The 18,260-nt window shown below is 44.5% G+C and overlaps 1 protein-coding gene and 1 pseudogene across 1 annotated transcript in view; one reads left to right on the forward strand and one right to left on the reverse strand.

Moving 5' to 3' along the window:
• Positions 1-1,966: 1,966 nt before the first annotated feature.
• LOC135873759 (ras-related GTP-binding protein D-like) lies at positions 1,967-2,486 on the reverse strand (annotated as a pseudogene).
• An 8,285-nt stretch (positions 2,487-10,771) lies between these two features.
• Positions 10,772-18,260, forward strand: part of EPB41L4B (erythrocyte membrane protein band 4.1 like 4B) — a 263,118-nt gene continuing 255,629 nt past the window's right edge. Inside the window, 1 exon segment of the mRNA XM_065399132.1 lies at positions 10,772-11,059. Within this exon segment, the coding sequence (XP_065255204.1) occupies positions 10,772-11,059 (288 nt within the window).

Here is an 18,260-nt window from a genome sequence, read left to right on the forward strand (position 1 = left end):
CTGCTCTAAGAGTAGAAATCTAGAAGTAGTGCAAGGGACAGTGGCAGGGAGGGTACAGGGCACCACCTCCCTGGTTCTACCCTTTCTGTCTCCTCAATCTGCTGAATGTCTTAAGCATGGGGTGAGGGATGGCAGGTGATTACATGAAGCCCACATTCCTATTTCTATGCTGAAAGAGGACCCTTCCGTACATCTTATTCAATTCAGATTTGAAGTAGGATCAGCAAAGCAGGGACAATTGATTGGTGTTTTCATATGTCAAGGAAACATATTTTACTATTCCAATCTATAATCTCCCTGAATGTTTTGTTCAATACCGCTAGGAAAGAAATATGACCATTGTTGTTTCTTCTGTTCTACCATCAGCACTCTGATATTTCTTTGGGATTTTTTCAAAGAGTCTGCTATAAGAGCAATTAAAAAACGCACTTGAATGCTCTGATACTTTCTTTTCAAAATCCAGGTATTTGAAGGACTGACTGGGCAGCAGAAGTAAGAATACTGGAAAATTTGGGAGCTTTGAACAAGAAGGCACCTCTTTGGGGAATATACACACATATTAACTTTTTATTTGATGATTCAGAAAAGTTTTCACCAAGCTGGAATTGTATTTCTCATTAGGAAAAATCAGAATGGTAAAAAGGTAGAGCGAGAAAGCAAAAGTAGCCACCAAATAACTATTCAAATAGCTAGTTATTCAATAGCTTACAATATTTCCACATTCCACCAATATCTCAGGCTTTATATTAAGAAGAGATGTCACTCCCCAGTTCCATGCTTGTGTAATACAGTGTCATCGCCTCCTTCCTTCAGGGTGTTCTGGGAACTGCAGCTACTGAGAACCCTCCAGTTCCCTCCCCCTGCCCCTGGCCTTGTCTTGTGAGCTGGGCTGTGTCAGGCACAGTGGCCCCTAGTGGCAGCCAACATCTTTGCAGCCCACTTGTGTGGAGAAAAAAGGAAATTCTGTGCATCCAACATTAATTTCTGCAAAATTCTGCATTGCGCAGTGGCGCAGAATTCCCCCAGGAGCACATGGGTTTACAGATAGTCCCCTTGGGCATTCCAGTTTCTTTTGCCACCTAGACAAGATGGACTTAGAGAAAGTTGGTTGCCATACACCAAAGATCACAAACTATTCAGGTTGCTTCCAGTTCCAAGAGACCAGTTACTTACCCCAGGTCAATTTGTACATTAGATCTCTCACCAAAGACAATGCTTGTAGCCAGTCCCATAATAAATTAACTAAAGATTTATTAATTAGGAAAAAGAAAGGAGAGTGTTAATACAAGATTAAAGCAGGCAAACATATGTACACAGATGAGTTACAGTTTTTGGTTTTAAAAGGTGACAGAGTTGTAGTAATCTGTCAGCTCTGAATGTCTTTTAGGGCTAACCCAGATTGACCTTAGGGATCTCTGCTTCTGTTTCATAAACTTCAGCACTGTGAGAGTCCTAACAGCAGAATAGAATGAAAAAAATTCTTGTCAGCTATTTTTATATCCTTCTTCCAGAATTCAAGCTAATAGGATGAGCCCTTTTGCAAGTAGCCCCTTCATGGGTATGAAGGGGCAATTAACAAAGTCCTAGTATTGTGATGTCCCACACTGGCCCATTTACTTTTGATACCTTCTTGATGGTTAGGAGACGAGTCCTCTTGACTAAGTTTACAGTTTCAGAGCCAACATTTTTACAGTCATAAAGCAAAAACTCAAATATTATCTTATAGCATGTGATAAAGATATTATAAGTGAAATTAATGCATGCAGCAACTAACAAACATTTCATAAACACTAAACACATTTTTATGGTTAAAAAAGTTATTGAACTTATACTAACACATAAGTGCAACAAACTGGTTTCCAGCAATGAATTTGTCAGTGCTCGGCTGTGGCCTAAAGCCTTGGCAAGAGCTGGCACCTGGTCAGCCAGCATCACACTCACTACTTTCATTCTCATTTCAAATACTTCATGTGCACCCTTGCGAAAACAATGGAAGTTGCAGTCTATTAGTCATTAGCTCATAAGTTTGCATATCCACTGGAGTACTGTCAGTTGCAATATACATTTTACTGACTACATCAAATAAAAATGCTTTCTCAGTCCCAAAATTTGAAATGAAGAGGTTATATAGGTTTTCTAGCATTGAGAGCTGCGGAATCAATTTCTATACTACTTTGCTAAGGGCTTCAAATATAGAATTAATCATATATGTTTGTCAGATAAAAGCTGAGGTGAATTTTCTCCAATCTATCATCTGTAAGGTCATCAATTGCCGTCTGATGAATGCCACTTTGGATTTCAATCTTGTGATCACCAGACAAACCATCCATTTTCTGAACAAAGATTTCAAAATTGATGTCTGTATTCACTTTATCTACTGGGGTCATGGTGAGATGCAACTTAGCCAAAGCTTCCATGTAATCATCCAGAGAATCAATGACAAACAGCAGTGCCCCAATGTCTCTGCAAATCATCTCATAGTCATGGAGGGTCAAAAAAGAAGTCAATTTGCCCAGGCAAGTCCCATATTACATTTCATCATCTCTGGTCTCCAGCTCTCCTCTAAGAAGGAATCAACCTTGTCTCCATTATCTGCTAGCCCAACATTAGTATTTTCCTCCTTCACTTTCCTAGAGCTTCCTCATTGCCTGACTCATCCTGGCCATGCTCCTCTCACCCACATGGCTCCCTGCTGAGCCAACTCCCCATCTATATGCCACTGCTTTGACATGAATAGCCACATTCTGAGGTGAGTGGGACATTTAGTCCTTGCTAGATTTTCTATTTGGACTGCCACAACAGGTGCCAATTGTTTTGCAGATGCTTGTTCAGTAGGAAGTGGACTGAGTCCACCAAATCATTTTGTACAATCCTCAGACAGATAATAATGTTATTTATTTATTCACATTTCTAAAATATGCTGATCACACTCTAAGCGTATGCGCAATTTCTAAAAACAACAATTAAAGTGCAGCTTTCCTTTGTGATAATGTACATTCACATTCTATGTTCACTGTCTCTTTCTGTATCAAATGTGCTGAGTTTATAAAGTTGTTAATTGACAACACTGCCAGTTAAATTGGGGCCCTTCCTTCCCACACATCATCAGGAGTAGTAAGGGTTCTACAGGTCAAACAAGATGATTATGTCGAGCTTCTAAACATCTTTTTAGATTTTCCTCCTCTGCGACAAATATATTTTCTTTTAGCCTTAGTGTAATGTGTATGAATTATATTTTCACCTTGGCTGTATTTCTAGGATTATTTCAACAAACAGTGAAAGTTCCCAACTGTTTTCACAATCAGTTAACATTGAAACATCCTTTCTGAGTTGCTGCAGAATTCACTATAGCACTGCTGCATATATCAAAGGGGGATTTGCTGTGTTATTTAGGTCTCATGTGCCTCATAGCAAAAAGGGCCTTGAATTTATTTCTGTGTGGTGATATGATTAAAAGACACATATCTGCCATTAAAAAAGATCATCTGTGCTGGGTACAGATCAAGGAGGCATCAGTGTTTTAGCCTTTAGTGATCATTTGTACATATTTTGAGTAAAGTACCTTTTAAGCTCATTTGAAGGCTATAATTAAAAGAGCACATTGATCAAAGGTCATCTTTTTTAAATGAGTTTCTGATATTATTGCAGTTTTAGATAGTATTGAATGCTTTTATTTAGCTCTAATGATGAGATTCCTAGGCTTGAAAATAATTTCTTTGAACTGACTCATATAAAAATCAGTACAATAAACTGATGAAAACCTCAGCTGGTGTAGTACTCATAAACTAACTAGTGTTGGGCCTGTTCAGTAGATGGACCGGAGACATGAAAAAACATGTAGTCAGCAGGGAACATTTTTCCTTTTAGGGACTTGCCTACATGGGAAAGTTTCACCAGCTATGCAGGTACAGTTAAACCACAATAGTTATACCGGTATAACCCTGCTTGGACACACATATCCAGCAATAAAAGTGCCTGTTGTCATCTTATCTTAAACCACTTCCAAAGCAACATAAACTAAACTAGAAGTTTATCCTGGAATAAGAGTGTCCACCTGAGTTATATTGGTATAACAGTTTAAATTCACACCTCACCTTATGCCAGTATAACTTCCCATGTAGACAAACCTTAGCTCAGTGTTGAATCAGTTGGAGGAGGCTTCTGATAATACAAAATCAAAGTCCGGACCACCTGTCAGGTCATTAAAGAGTCTATGGTACATTTTGTAAGCATAGAAGTATTAGCCCCAGTGTCCTTGCCACATTATGATTTGCATAATTCAATCAACGGCGACCCGTTGGGGGGGGGGGGGGGCGCGAAGGGTCACATGACCCTCCTCAAAATACCCTGGGGGGGGGAGGGGGGAAGCTGGGGAGATGAAGGGGCAGGGCCAGAGCTGGAAGGGAAGAGGCAGGGCCAGAACCTCTCCTCTTCTGGCCACGCTGCCTGGTGTGGCATGCAGCGGCTGCACTCTCCCAGGCAGCCTCCAGCCACGTTGCCTGCCTGGGACAGCCCAGAGGCTGCCTGGGAGAGAGCAGCCGCTGCGTGCCACACCACGGGCAGCGTCCCAGGCAGGCAGTGTGGCCGGAGGCTGCCTGGGAGAGTGCATTAGTGGCTCCACACATGCCAGGGGGACTGGAGCAGAGCTCCCCCCGCCAGCTAATGTGGGATGGGGAGGGGACGGGGAGAGCGTGGGGCCCCTGGGCTGGGGGCAGGGCGGGGACAAGTCACGTGAGAGGGTCACGTGGGGGGGCAAGGATGAGTCACATGGGGAGGTCATATGCCCCCTTTAGCTGGTGCCCTCTTTGTGTCCCTCCCACTAAGTCACCTCTCTTCATTTCAATTTTAAAAGAGATTTTGTATTGGACTCTGCTGTTAAACAGCTGCTGCGTTTCAGTGTTGGGTGAAGTGGTTCTATGTATAGGTTGCCTATCAGGGTTTTTTTCCTTCTAATTAAATGGCTTTGGGGATCTTTTTGGATGAAAGGTGGCATATAAATGCAACTTACTCTAAGCCTTGTAATACATAGTTATCTTTGAAAAAACAACGAGGAGTCCTGTGGCACCTTAAAGACTAACAGATTTATTTGGGCATAAGCTTTTGTGGGTAAAAAACCCACTTCTTCAGATGCATGGAGTGAAAATTACAGATGCAGGCATTATTATACTGACACATGAAAAAAAGGAAGTTACCTCACAAGTGTTGACAGGGCCAATTCAATCAGCATGGATGTTCTCCACTCCCAATAATTGATTAGGAGATGTCAATGCCAGGAGAGGGAAATTTGCTTTTGTAGTGAGCCAGCCACTCCCAGTCCCTATTCAAGTCCAAATTAATGGTGTTTAATTTTCAAATGAATTTTAGTTCTGCAGTCTCTCTTTGAAGTCTGTTTTTGAAGTTTTTTTGTTCAAGTATAGCTACTTTTAAATCTGTTATAGAATATCCAGGGAGATTGAAGTATTCTCCTACTGGCTTTTGTATGTTACCATTCCTGATGTCCGATTTGTGTCCATTTATTCTTTTACGTGGGGACTGTCCGGTTTAGCCAATGTACATGGCAGAGGGGCATTGCTGGCACATGATGACATATATCCCATTAATGGATGTGCAGGTGAATGAGTCCCTGATGGTGTTGCTGATGTGGTTGAGTCCTCTGATGGTGTCGCTAGAGTAGATATGGGGATAGAGTAGGCAACGAAGTCTGTTACAGGGATTGGTTCCTGAGTTAGTGTTTCTGTGGTGTTTCCAAATTTAACACCATTAATTTGGGCTTGAATAGTCACTGGGAGTGGCTGGCTCACTACAAAAGCAACTTTCCCTCTCCTGGCATTGATATCTCCTCATCAATTATTGGGAGTGGACTACATCCACCCTGATTGAATTGGCCCTGTAAACACTGGTAGGGTAACTCCCTTCTCTTCATGTGTCAGTATAATAATGTCTGCATCTGTAATTTTCACTCCATGCATCTGAAGAAGTGGGTTTTTACTCATGAAAACTTATGCCCAAATAAATCTGTTAGTTTTTAAGGTGCCATTGGAGTCCTCGTTGTTTTTGTGGATACAGACTAACACGGCTACCCCTCTGATACTATAGTTACCTTTGCATTTTCCTCTTGGTGTGTGTCTGTGTACAAAGCAATCCAGAAATAGGGTAATATTAGGCATATTCACATAACTGACATGGTGTTTGGGAAAGTAAACAAACATGTGACTGCGATGCACCACAGGAAGATCAACAGAGGGTCCTGTGGCACCTTTCAGACTAACAGAAGTATTGGGAGCATAAGCTTTCGTGGGTAAGAACCTCACTTCTTCAGATGCAAGAAGTGAGGTTCTTACCCATGAAAGCTTATGCTCCCAATACTTCTGTTAGTCTTAAAGGTGCCACAGGACCCTCTGTTGCTTTTTACAGATCCAGACTAACACGGCTACCCCTCTGATACTTGACACAGGAAGATCATAACTCGAGGGCTGTCATGCTAAAAAGCATCTCCTTCAATGACTTTTTTCCAAACTAGTTTCATTGTTGTCTATGGGGTTAGCACAATCAACAAATTCTCAAACCTAAAAGACCAAATAATCTTCATATCTTCTAAAGATCTCTCTTTCTAGTTTTATTAACACAGACAATGGGTCCATACCATGTGTGCGTGTTGTTTGAGCCCTTTTGTGCAAGTTGCTTTTAAGGAGGACTGAAAGCTGAAACATATTCTAGCAAAAGCTTGCAAAATGTCCCATTTTAGTCTCTCAGTAAAGACACATAAAATTTTTACCACATTGCAGAAAAAGAAAATCTAGCTATGTGCAATTTAAATTTAGTACTCTTCTTTTTTACATAGTGAAAGTCTGGCAGAGCAGCAAAATCCACAAATGCGTAGACAGTGACACAAAATATGAAAAGAAAGAGGTCTCTAATTTTTAGACAGTGCATATACCACCACAATAAAATTATCTTAATTAGGACATCCAATAGTAACTGTCTCCATTAAGAAGTGGTGTCTTTTGTTTTTTAAACAGCCAGACACTTAAATTGAAACAAAATACTGAATGAAATTACACAAATAGAAATATTTTTACTACATTTCATCGTTGTTTATTTGGTAATGGTTAGTACGTCACAAGTGGTTACACACCACTTACCCTCTTGGCACTGCCCAAATGCCACTAAGGGGCTTTTTTGCAAATACTGGCCCAATTAAACTGCAGTTATTTCTACTCATGCAGTTATGCTAATTTGGTTTCCTGGGGGATGTCCATAGGAACACAAGAATTGCTATACTGGATCAGACACATGCTCCATCTAGTCCACTATTCTGTCTCCGGCAGTGACTGGTACCAGATGCTTCAGAGTAAGGTATAAGAACCCCACAGTAGGAAGAAGTCCCATCTAAGGGGCTATCTTGATTAAGATTATACTGCAATGTACACCTTTATAGCAGTGTCAATCTGAGCATCTCAAAGTGTTTTTCAATATTGTTTAAGCCTTTTATTGCTCCTGTGAGGTAGGTATGGAATCCCCATCACTGGAGGTTTTTAAGAACAGGATGGATAAACATCTGTCAGGGATGGTCTAGTTTTACTTAATCCTGCCTCAAAGCAGGGGCTGGAATTGATGACCTTTTGAGGTCTTGTCTAGCACCTACATTTCTATGATTCTAAGAGGAATATCTTCACCCACAAATAAGTTGCAGCCACCTTGAGGATGGAGCGCAGCAGATGTTTAACAGCACATGGTATCACTTGAGGGCATGTCCACTCAAAACTGAAAGGGGAATGTGGGCAGGCAGAATGTAACATTTCTATGATTCTCAGAGTGCTGGTTACTGAATCACCAGCATCACTTCCTGCAGCAACCAGGTCTCCTTTGAAGGACTCTTAACCACATATTGATCAGGTTCAACCTTGCATCATTTAGGAGATCTGATGGAATCACAGCATGTGTGTGGCTCCTTTATAACAGTACTGTTTCTCTTTAGTGTAGCCACTGGACAATATTTTGTATGCTGGTAGTGAAAGTCAAGCAGGTATAATTCATATAACCCTCCGATTGATTAGGGTTTGAAAAAGATGTTCATACTTTCCCCCCGCAAAGGGCTTGTTTCTCAGGGGCTGCAGGAAGATGCTTGTGGCTCACCAAGTCAGAGTTGCCCACCCTTCCACCATGTCCCATCCCCATCCCCGACATGCTGTCTCTCCCTTTACACCACGGATAAGGATCATTCAGGAGGTAGGAGAGCCACCACTGCCAGATTTCTGTCACTTTAAGAGTATTTTGTGCTGCTTATGTAGTGTAAAATGGTCTTACTGGACTGGAGAATCTGCCTTGTAATGTTCACAGAAGAAAGAACCCTAACCTATGACACTTGATTTGAAGATTCCTAATAATGGCAAACTTGGGAAATACAAAGAAATGCAAATTGAAGTCTGTGCAAATATAATCTCTAGTAGTACTGGATGAAGAAAAGAGACATGCACTTCCCCATTTCCAGCAATGCTGCTTTAAATAACTATAGAGTTGGGGGAAATATCAGCCCAAATATCTTGCTAATCCAATGATTTTTTTTACCAGAGTGAGCACTTCAGGTCTGAGCCCCTTGTGTAGTGTGGAACAATGGGAGGAGATGCAGAGCTGCTGCTACCAGATAATTTAGCAGTGATGTCCAAGCCCTTTAGTGCAAGAAAATGCTTTACATCCATTTGTTCTAATGATGCAAGGTGGATGAATGGAATTGTGCCCTTTGTTGCTTTCATAAGAAATGATGTACTGCCAATATTTTAAACATAGGGCTTCTACAGATGTCCCCTCCTCCAGCCATACTAACTGCTGTAACGCCAGGCTGCGGTGTTTGCAGAGAGACTGGGTGAAGGATTTTATTCAAAACTATCTATTTGATTTGTAGCCATAACCAAGGAAGGAGGACTGCTGTTTAGCCTGAAAAGTAAAGGAAGAGGTGGGAAATTCGGGAGAATGCCCTCCCCTTGGGAATTATTATTTTTTAAAATACACAGTGATGATTCTGAAGGCAGTATTTGTATGTGACCTAAGAATGTGATTTTTGCAGGACTGACTTAATAGTGTCTAGGGGATGGGTACATTTAATCAGAAACAGAGAAATTTCTCTTATCCTCCCTTCAATTATTTAGTGAAATTTTAACAAGGTGTTCCCAAGTGTCCCCTCTCTAGCACTACCCTGGATACAAGATGTACTATGCATGTCCTTGATCCATCCCATTTCTGTGAACGTGCATCAGGTCCTTCTCAGATGGCCTGGACTGCTTTCAAAAATACTGTGTGTATATGTTATTATTTCCTGCTGCCCTCATTTTTATTCACTCATTTTCTCAGTTCACTTTCCCATTTTATCTCTTCCCTGTGGTCCTTAACGTTTTCTTAAGTGTCTAGATATTATCCTCCCCCCTCCACCATAGGTTTATTACTGTCCCAGATCAGCTATGAGTGTCCTGCAGCTATCTAAGACACCGGCTCTCAACTTGAGGGCTGCACACTGGTGTTTGGTGTGTGTGATAGTGATGGGGGTGGAGGGGGGAAAAGCTGACCAACTTTATGGCTGGATGAAAGGGGGTTCTGAATCCATGGTAGGGGGAACCTGTAACGTTTTTCTGTTGTAACATGATTACAATATGGAAATTAACTTAGCAAACTGCCCTACCAGGCGCTGGCGCAGCTGTCCCTTTGATCTGAAACCTCTGGGCAGAGCAGGGAGCAGTGTTTACTACAGGTATTGCGGGCGGAGGGCAGATGCAGTGACATGTTCTCTAGCTTCACCTGCTGCCGCTGCCCCGGCATTTTAGCAGCTAGAAGCAGTGCTCGCCATCGGTCCTGTGGTGTAGGAGCCCCACTGGCAGAGTGCAGGGGTAAGGGGAGGAGGCGAGAGACAAGGGACTGCCCGAGACTGGGGGAAGGGGGTAATGAAATAACAGCGGGGAGGAGCAAGGCTGGATCGCGGCCTGAATCACACACAATAACCAAACTCTAATAGATTTCCTCGTCTCGCTCTCCCCTCCCTCCCCCCCGCAACTTTGCAGTGTCAGTTTGGAGCACACATGTCTCGTCCCGCCCCAGAGGTCCCAGCCGCCTCCCCATGGCAGCGAGGGTCAGTAGAGGGCAGCAGGCAGCTGCCTTACCAGTGCACAGGGCAGGCAAGGTGGGAATTTCCGAGCTCGCAGGTGAAACGCTTCGCTTGAACCTTCCTCCGCCTCCCCGGCCCGCCCAGACCGGCCGCTGCCCCCCTGTCCCTCCCTGGCCGGAGGTGGAGCGGGGGCAGTCCCGGCGCAGGCGCCCTCCCCGCTCTGAGCGTGTGCGCGCGCCCCGCCGGAGCGGGGAGCAGGTGGGAGCCCGGCAGCCCCGCGGGGCGAGCACCTCGGCACCTCAGGGCAGAGTGGCGGCGCAGACTCGGCGGGCAGCCGGGTGGGAGCCGGGGCTAGCAGCGCCAGTGCACGGGCGGCCGTCGCGGGACCTTTCCCCCAGCCGCCGCCACTACAGGTTGCATCGCGCTCCGCCTCAGCAGCAGCAGCTCCCCCTGGCCGCCCCGCGGCGCGGCTCCCGCTGCAAGAGGGGCTGCATCTCCCCCGCCCCCTTCTCTCTGCCGGGCGGCGCTGCAGAGGGCGGAGCTGGGAGCCGGGGAGGGCTGGCCCCGGTGCCTGGCTCCCGGCGGGCGGCGCTGCTGGGTTGCTCTGGGAGGCTCCCCGAGGCTGGGCGCGGAGCTGCGGGCTCGGGGGTGTGAGCGGCCGGGTAGGGCGCCCCCAGGATGCTGCGGTTCCTGCGCAGGACCTTTGGCCGGCGGTCGATGCAGCGCTACGGGCGAGGAGCTGGACGTGGAGCCGGGCGAGGAGGCGCCTTTGGGGCGGGGGACGAGCGGGACGGGGGGCTGAGAGGAGCCGCCGCCGCGGAGGGGTTCCCCTCTTCCCCGCACCCCGGAGGAGCTGGGCACAGCGCCGGAGCTGCCGTCCACATCCCGGCGGCCGGAGAAAGCAAAGCGGCGCTGCACTGCCGGGTCCTCCTGCTGGATGGGACCGACGTCAACGTGGAGCTGCCGGTGAGTACCACGCTGTGGCCCCCCTAGTACCGCGCTGCAGCCCCCTGTGAGTACCACACACTTGCCTGCACGCGCACTCCTCCCTCCCCAATAGCATGCACCTTGTGGAGCCCTTTGACACGCCCCTGCCCCCCAGCGTGCGTTACATGCACCTGCCCTCCAGGTGACTAGACTGGCGGCCCCTGTTTGCCCCTCTCCTTTCCCCGGGGGCTCCCCCTTCCAGTCGGTATAAACCACCCGCATCTGCTTCTCCCTCCCCGGCAGTGCGTATGGAGGAAACACCCACCTGTTCCCCTCCCCCCGTGAGCTGCACCTGCTCCTCACCCCCGGGACTGCCACGATCCCTGGGCTAGGGCACTCGGGGTGTGTGTGTGCCCGGTGGGGGCGTGCTGCATAGGCAGGGGGAGCCGCCATCTCCTCCCTCTCTCCCCCGCGCATCTGAGCTGCTACATTGTAATGGCTTCGTGCTCATGTTAATGCCGTTTGTGTGCCGCCCCCCCCCCCCCAAGTGATGGGGGGGGGGGGGGATTCGCGGTGCAAGGGGCCTGGGGATGTGTGGGGCGCTGTAGCTGCCCCCTTGGGATTTCTGCCTTTCCTGTTTCCTCTCGCCTCGGTTCAGTAAGAGGCGGTCACTGCGCCCACAGCCCGCACCTGTAGCTCTGCAGGGAAAAGCAAAGAGCCGGGCTTGTCTCTGGGGTCACGCCGCTGGTTCAGGCCCCTTTGGCCGGGGGGGCGGCGTGTTGTGTTTGGGGGGCGGGGGTCGCATCTAGTGTTCGCCGTGCGGCGCTATTCGGGGAGGGAGCGAGTAACCTCTCCCCCCCCCCCAAACTTCTTTGCGGTTCCTGGCAGGCGATAAGTCTAAAGTGCAGGAATGGCTCCGTATTAGGCCTGGTAATGTCACACACCCAGGTGCACGCTGACATTTCCGACTGAAGTTGCAGAATTGCTGTGTCAGACTGTGCCAACGTTGTACCTTATGGCTGAGGCATAATTCTCTCCTTGTCCCACACGGGTATCTCTCTTGGGGGGGGGGGGGTTCTCTCTGCGGTGAATACACAAGGGTAGTAGCGGCGTAGGTAACTACAAGGGTCCTCGGGTTCTTGTACAGACACGTCTCTCTTCTCTGAGCTTTACCGGGCTGCGCGCGGCATTCTCTGCACCTCTCTGAAACATGCTGCTGAGAGATCCACTGGGATCTGCTGCTGCCTTGACTTTAACAGAGTTCAGCTGAAAATTGAATTCTTGACAGCCCATAGTTGGGTTGGTTTGAGCTGCTACAGCTCACCCAACTCTGGGAGTTAAGTACTATGGTATTAGATTTGCATTTCTTATAAATTATAATACATTTTGCAAGTCCTCTTTTTTTGGTTGTTTTTGGACTGTCCCTTTTTTTTAATTACAAACTTCGAAGCTTGTTCCTGACTTCTTCTTATGCCATCAGTGAAGTTTATTTCAATTTAACTGTATTTGTACATGGTATGGCTTCAGGGGTCGTTTTTAAATTACAGTAATATTAAAAATATGTAATGGCTTGCAAGTGTAAGACTAAAGATTTAAGAGTTCCACATAAATTTCTGGGAGACATGTAAGAAGTACATATTCCAGAGATCCAGATATTCTCCTTTCTCCCACCCACTTTGTGCAATTGATGTTCAGAGTTTGCAGTTCTTTTATTGAGTAGTCAGTTGTAGTACCAAAATTAGAAGAAATATCCCCTTTGCAATGTATTTGGTGCTCTATGAACTAGGGTAGGAAACTATATTAATATAACTTCAACAGTATAATTAATTACAAGATGTGTAATTTCCACAGTATGAAAAAAGAACTGGTTCCAGAATATTTATTTTCATTGTAAGCTTTTGACTGTTCGTTCTGTGTGCACCCACTTATGCTGTGTGCACACTTAACCAACAGAATTTGGCACCATGATGGTCTCTGCTCAAGAGAAACCCAAGAGTTAGAATAGCAGTGTTGCAGGTCAGGTTTGGGGTGTGTAAGTAGAGATATCTGGGGAAGCTTGCAGGGCATCTACCTCGCTTAAGACAATGTTAGTAATTCCTCTCTCCCTTTCAAACTATAATCATTTTTCAAGATAGTGGAAATCTTGGTATCCCTTAGAGGAAAGAGCGAATAATGTTCTGGGTCTGAATCACAATTTATTATAGTGCTAATTTTACTTCTGAGCAAAAAAATGTTTTCTAAGGAAGACTTTTAATAAGAAATTGGGTAAAATCAATATATTAAGCAATATACTTACAAAAGTTTATGTAGTTAAGATCAATGAATATTTAGTTCAATGCTATACTCTATTTGAACTAACATATCATATATTGCCTGCTTATTGTTAAAGATCATGTTTATTCAGACAACATATAATGTTAAAACATGACTGGACATGAAACCAGATCAGTTGCATCTAATCAGTAATTCTTCTATGTCTTCTGAGTAAAATGAAATGATGGCACTCTCCCTACTTCTCTACTGTTGAAAATGAAAGGAAATCTTATTCTCTCAATTTTAAATATTTGTGTGGTCCAATAAAGAGTGAAAAGCACACAGGCTAATATTGTAATGCTCAAACCCAGTAAACATAACTAACCCATTGTTTACAAACAAAGTATGTCATGGCTATTGTGTGTTTGTCCTCAGATCGAGTATGGGACTGTTGACAAGACTCTCCCTTTTGCTCAACAGGTTGTGGAGGAGGACTCTATGGGAGCTCACAATGACTGTTAGCATCTTACCTAACTCAGCAGAAGATTATTTTAGCTGGTATCTTTACCTCTTCCACATTTTATTTCTCTTTTTCATAGAACACCCAAATTTATGATTAAAAAAATTATGAAAGAGGCATTGCTCCAGTCCATGCATTTTGGTAACAGGTACTGCACTGCAGTTTTCTCAGTCTTACACGTACTGTGCCCCAGTCCTGCAAACACACTGCTCACATGTGCATGTGCTTAACTTTATACAAGTGTCTACAGGACTGGGGCCTGAAATGGCATAGTGGATTAAAGGGTTTTTTGGGGGGAACATTTACAACATTTAAAAAGACTGATTGGTTTCCTTGTTTGTCTGATGGCAGGAAATATGTATTGTAGGGGAAAATATAAAATTGTAATTTTATTAGCCTGCCATGTTAACCTTTAATTCCTCCCTTAGTACAGGTTAGATTCCCTTAAACATAGACCTTGTCAGACTAGTTTCAGTGATGCTTTAAGTTTTCTATTGTGCTGCCCAGCTGTCTAAAATAGACAACTGTAGGTGTTTGGTAAGGTTGACTTCAGTAATTTCTGAGGTAAACATTAAGATTTTGGCATAACGCTTAAATTGAGAATCTTATTGCCTACTCTCTTGTCCAAGTCCTGCTAACTTTTCACTTTCTATAACCACCACCTCTATGGTCTCCACTTGTTCTTTCCTCACTTTTTTTCTTTCAGTCTGTACAAAATATTGTCACCAAAGCCATCATGCTTTCTTGTGTACCTGATCATATCTATCTCTTCTTATCCATTTCTGCCTTGAACATCTGCCCTCTGTTCTCATTTTCTTCTGTGAACAACCTAAGGTGCTGCTACTTTCAAATTATTTCATAACTCTCTCTCTCTCCCACTCTTTCATGTATATATCCTCTTCCACTCTCTGTAATCTGCTCAAGCTTTCCTCATTACTGCTCTCTTTGCTTTCTCCTGGACTTTGCACTACCTTCAGCTAAACAAAGTAAAAAAAAATATTGTTTTGAGCATTTCAGCCAATTCCTTTATTAAACTTTTTATGTAACATTTTGAGGATTACTTACTGATACATGCTTTCCCTTTGCTTTTAAATCTTTGAGACAAAATGTGTACCTTGAAAGCATTCTTTCTAAACAGAATAATGCACTAGCTAGCTTCTTAAACCCACAACTCCTCAGGGCCCCATATTGAATCTTAGAGATGCTGTTAAGCTTAGATATGTTGTGAAGAAGTGAGTGGCAGTTTACCAGATCTGTTGCTGTGGGGTGACTGCCCACGGGATGGAGAGTGTAAAATAGTGTCATTAGTTCCTGTTGACCAGATATCATATATATACATCTGAAATCTAGAATGTTTTATATGAATTGATGTGGGAGAAGGGAAGGAGGGACCTGTATCAGAACAGCCTTTTCCTGCTCTTGCTGTATATTATTAAGCTTCAAGAACATATTTAGCATTTTTTGTGTTGTCATATTGATACAGGAGGCTATTATTTGTTTGGTCTTTGCCCTTGCAACTCAGCTGTTGGTGGGGGTAGAAGGCTGTTTGCTCACTGCTATCAAAATAATAATAATTTCTTCCTCTAAGAGGCTTGCTTCAGAATTCTCATGACTTAACAAAAGAAAAGCAGCTGCAGATGATGCCATACCTTTTATATACAGGGGGGGATAGCTCAGTGGTTTGAGCATTGGCCTGCTAAACCCAGGTTTGTGAGTTGAATCCTTGAGGGGGCCACTTAGGGATCTGGGGCAAAATCAGTACTTGGTCCTGCTAGTGAAGGCAGGGGGCTGGACTCGATGACCTTTCAGTCCTTTCAGTTCTATGAGATAGGTATATCTCCATATATTATAAGGATGGAGAATAGAAAAACAAAATATGTTGGTGTTGCACTGGTAGTCTGATCAACAAGTGGAAATGAAGACTTTTAAGGCCTGGCTTTTAAAGCTGAGTACCCATAGCTTATGTTAATTTTAGTCAAAGTTGTGGATGCTCTGAACTTCTGAAAATCAGACCTACATTTTTAATTTGGTGCATTTTCATCATAAAGCTTTTTGTGAGATGGCTACTTCTGTGCTATAAAGCTCTAGCTGTCAGTTCAGGGTAGTCCGTCATAAACATTCCTTCACTAACAATCCCCTTGCTATAATAAAGAAATCTCTTGGATGCCAAGAATATAATTACAGAGAAGGTGTGTGGTGTGTTATAAAATATTATATTTAGTGATCAAATAAATGGAAAAGACAAATATAATACTTTAAATCAATGAAATGTTTTCAAGTGGGTAGCTTTTGTTTTTGTTTTGTGCCTTCCTTTTTGGTACACCTGTTTTAATAACTGTTTCAGCTACTGTAGCAGTGGTTCTCAAACTTCTGTACTGCTGACCCCTTTCACATAGCAAGCTTCTGAGTGAGACCCCCCCCCTTATAAATTAAACACACTTTTAAATATATTTAACACCATTATAAATGCTGGAGGCAAAGCAGGGTTTGGGGTGGAGGCTGACAGCTTGTGACACCCTCCCCCCCATGTAATAACCTCACGACCACCTGAGGGGTCCCAACCCCCAGTCTGAGAACCTCTGTAGTATAGAAACAATTAGAATAGGGATAACAACAATTCCTTACTACTTTTAGTCATTCATCTTTGTGGTACCATATCCCTTTCTTGGCTGAATAATGTAATCATAGCTGTGCTAGTGTAACTGTGTAACAATAGTGTAAACTCTATTGTTGTACATTAAATGCAAATATAAAATAACATTTTGGTGTTTTAAGAAACTCTTCGCTATTGCTGTCCTCTCTTTGGTTTATTTTTTTTCAAGCATCCTTATGAGTGATGAGAAGGAAGTTTGCAGGGCTGGCAATTAGAAAACGCATTATTTTACTTGTAAATTGAGCACATTTGATATGGAAATAATTTCTTTTAGACAAACATGGAACCATCTCATGCCATTTCTACAGTCGCTCTTACCCCCTGATACTCTTCAGACCAGATTGCTGAATATGCCATTAGTGTCCAACTTCTGGCCCTGATGCTCCTAAGTGCGGCCTTTGATGGGGTCTGTGTTAAGAAGAAAATGTGTTTGATTCTAAATTGAAAATGTCTCCCCAGTAGCTCCCCCCATCTCTGGGGGAGGGGAAGTGAAGAGCAAAGCCACCTCTGAGCTGCTGCTCCTTTAAGAGGAGGGGAGCAGGCATAGAGAGCGAGAGAGAGCAGTGGGCTAGAGCCACGTAGCCTTCGTGTGAAGGGGAGAAGGAGACCCCGCAGTGCAGCAGTTGGGACAGTAGAGAAAGGAGGCAGAAAGAGGTTCCACAAAAGTAGGTAGGGGATGGCAGAAATTGACTTGGGGTGGAGGTGTGGCCAACTGTAATTTAGTTTGATTAGGGAGACGTAAGAACTGGTTTTGGGGAGTAGGTTGATCAGGGGAATAGGAGTAGAAAGGATAGATTTGGGGAAGTGATGGCCATTGAGGGGCATGGGGGAGGGAGGGTGAAATTTGAGGGCAAGGAAGATGTTCCTGGAAATACAGGGACAGTGTGGAGGGAGAGGTGGTTGGTTGCAGAGAGGCAAGTCTTCCGGGTTCCTGGGAAGGAAAATCTGTTTCTTTCTGGGGACGAGGTTGAGGAGGGTAGTATAGGGAAGAAGGCAGCTATAGGTATATTTCGAAGGGATGGGGTGCTAAAAGTAGGACTTGAAAAAGGATGCCACTCTTTCCTTCCCTCTCCAAGCCCAGCTGCTGCTCTGAAGAAAAAAAAGCTTTGAACCTAAAGTTTTTGGTGCCGCATTTTAGGCTCCCAGTTCAGCTGAAGAACTTATAACGTTTTGTGTTGTGGATGGAGAGGGCAGATTTTGCAGAAATGTTTTATAGAAAGAAATAGCAGTGTCTATGTGGGTGGAGGCTCTTTTCCCTCCATGTTCTTCCCCCTCAGCAGTGTTAACAGATCCTATTTCCCTTTCTTGCTTCACAACATGGCCATGGCATTTTGACCTACTCTGGTTAACAGTGGCTTCTGTCTTAAGTGGCTGTCTCCTGCCCACCTCCCCCAGTGACTCAACTGATTTCCCTCCCCCCCCCGCCCCATATGAATTTTTCCATTTACACCCTACAAGCGGTGGCATTTAGGTTACTCATGGGTTAGGGAGTTGGACGAGGTCTGCTCCTGGGGGACTGTCAGGAGCACCAGAGGGTGGCCATTTCTACTGTCTCTACCCTAGACTTATTAATATTTTCTTAGAAGAGGGGGCAGATGAGACCCTTGCAAGGTTCTTGCCATTTTTACAGTCCGAGGCAACTGTCAGAACCACAGGAAATATAATATCTGTCTACTTCCTCCGCAGGCCCTTCCCAAAGGCAAAAGAATCCCTTCATTTTCACACAAAGCCCTGATGTGGATTTTCATGGGTGTGGGATGGGAAGCAGGAATCCTAAACCCCAGCAGATCCACAGTGGGTTCCAGTGCTGTGAT

Source organism: Emys orbicularis, chromosome 2 (genome assembly GCF_028017835.1).
Source record: "Emys orbicularis isolate rEmyOrb1 chromosome 2, rEmyOrb1.hap1, whole genome shotgun sequence".
Lineage (NCBI taxonomy): Eukaryota > Metazoa > Chordata > Testudines > Emydidae > Emys > Emys orbicularis.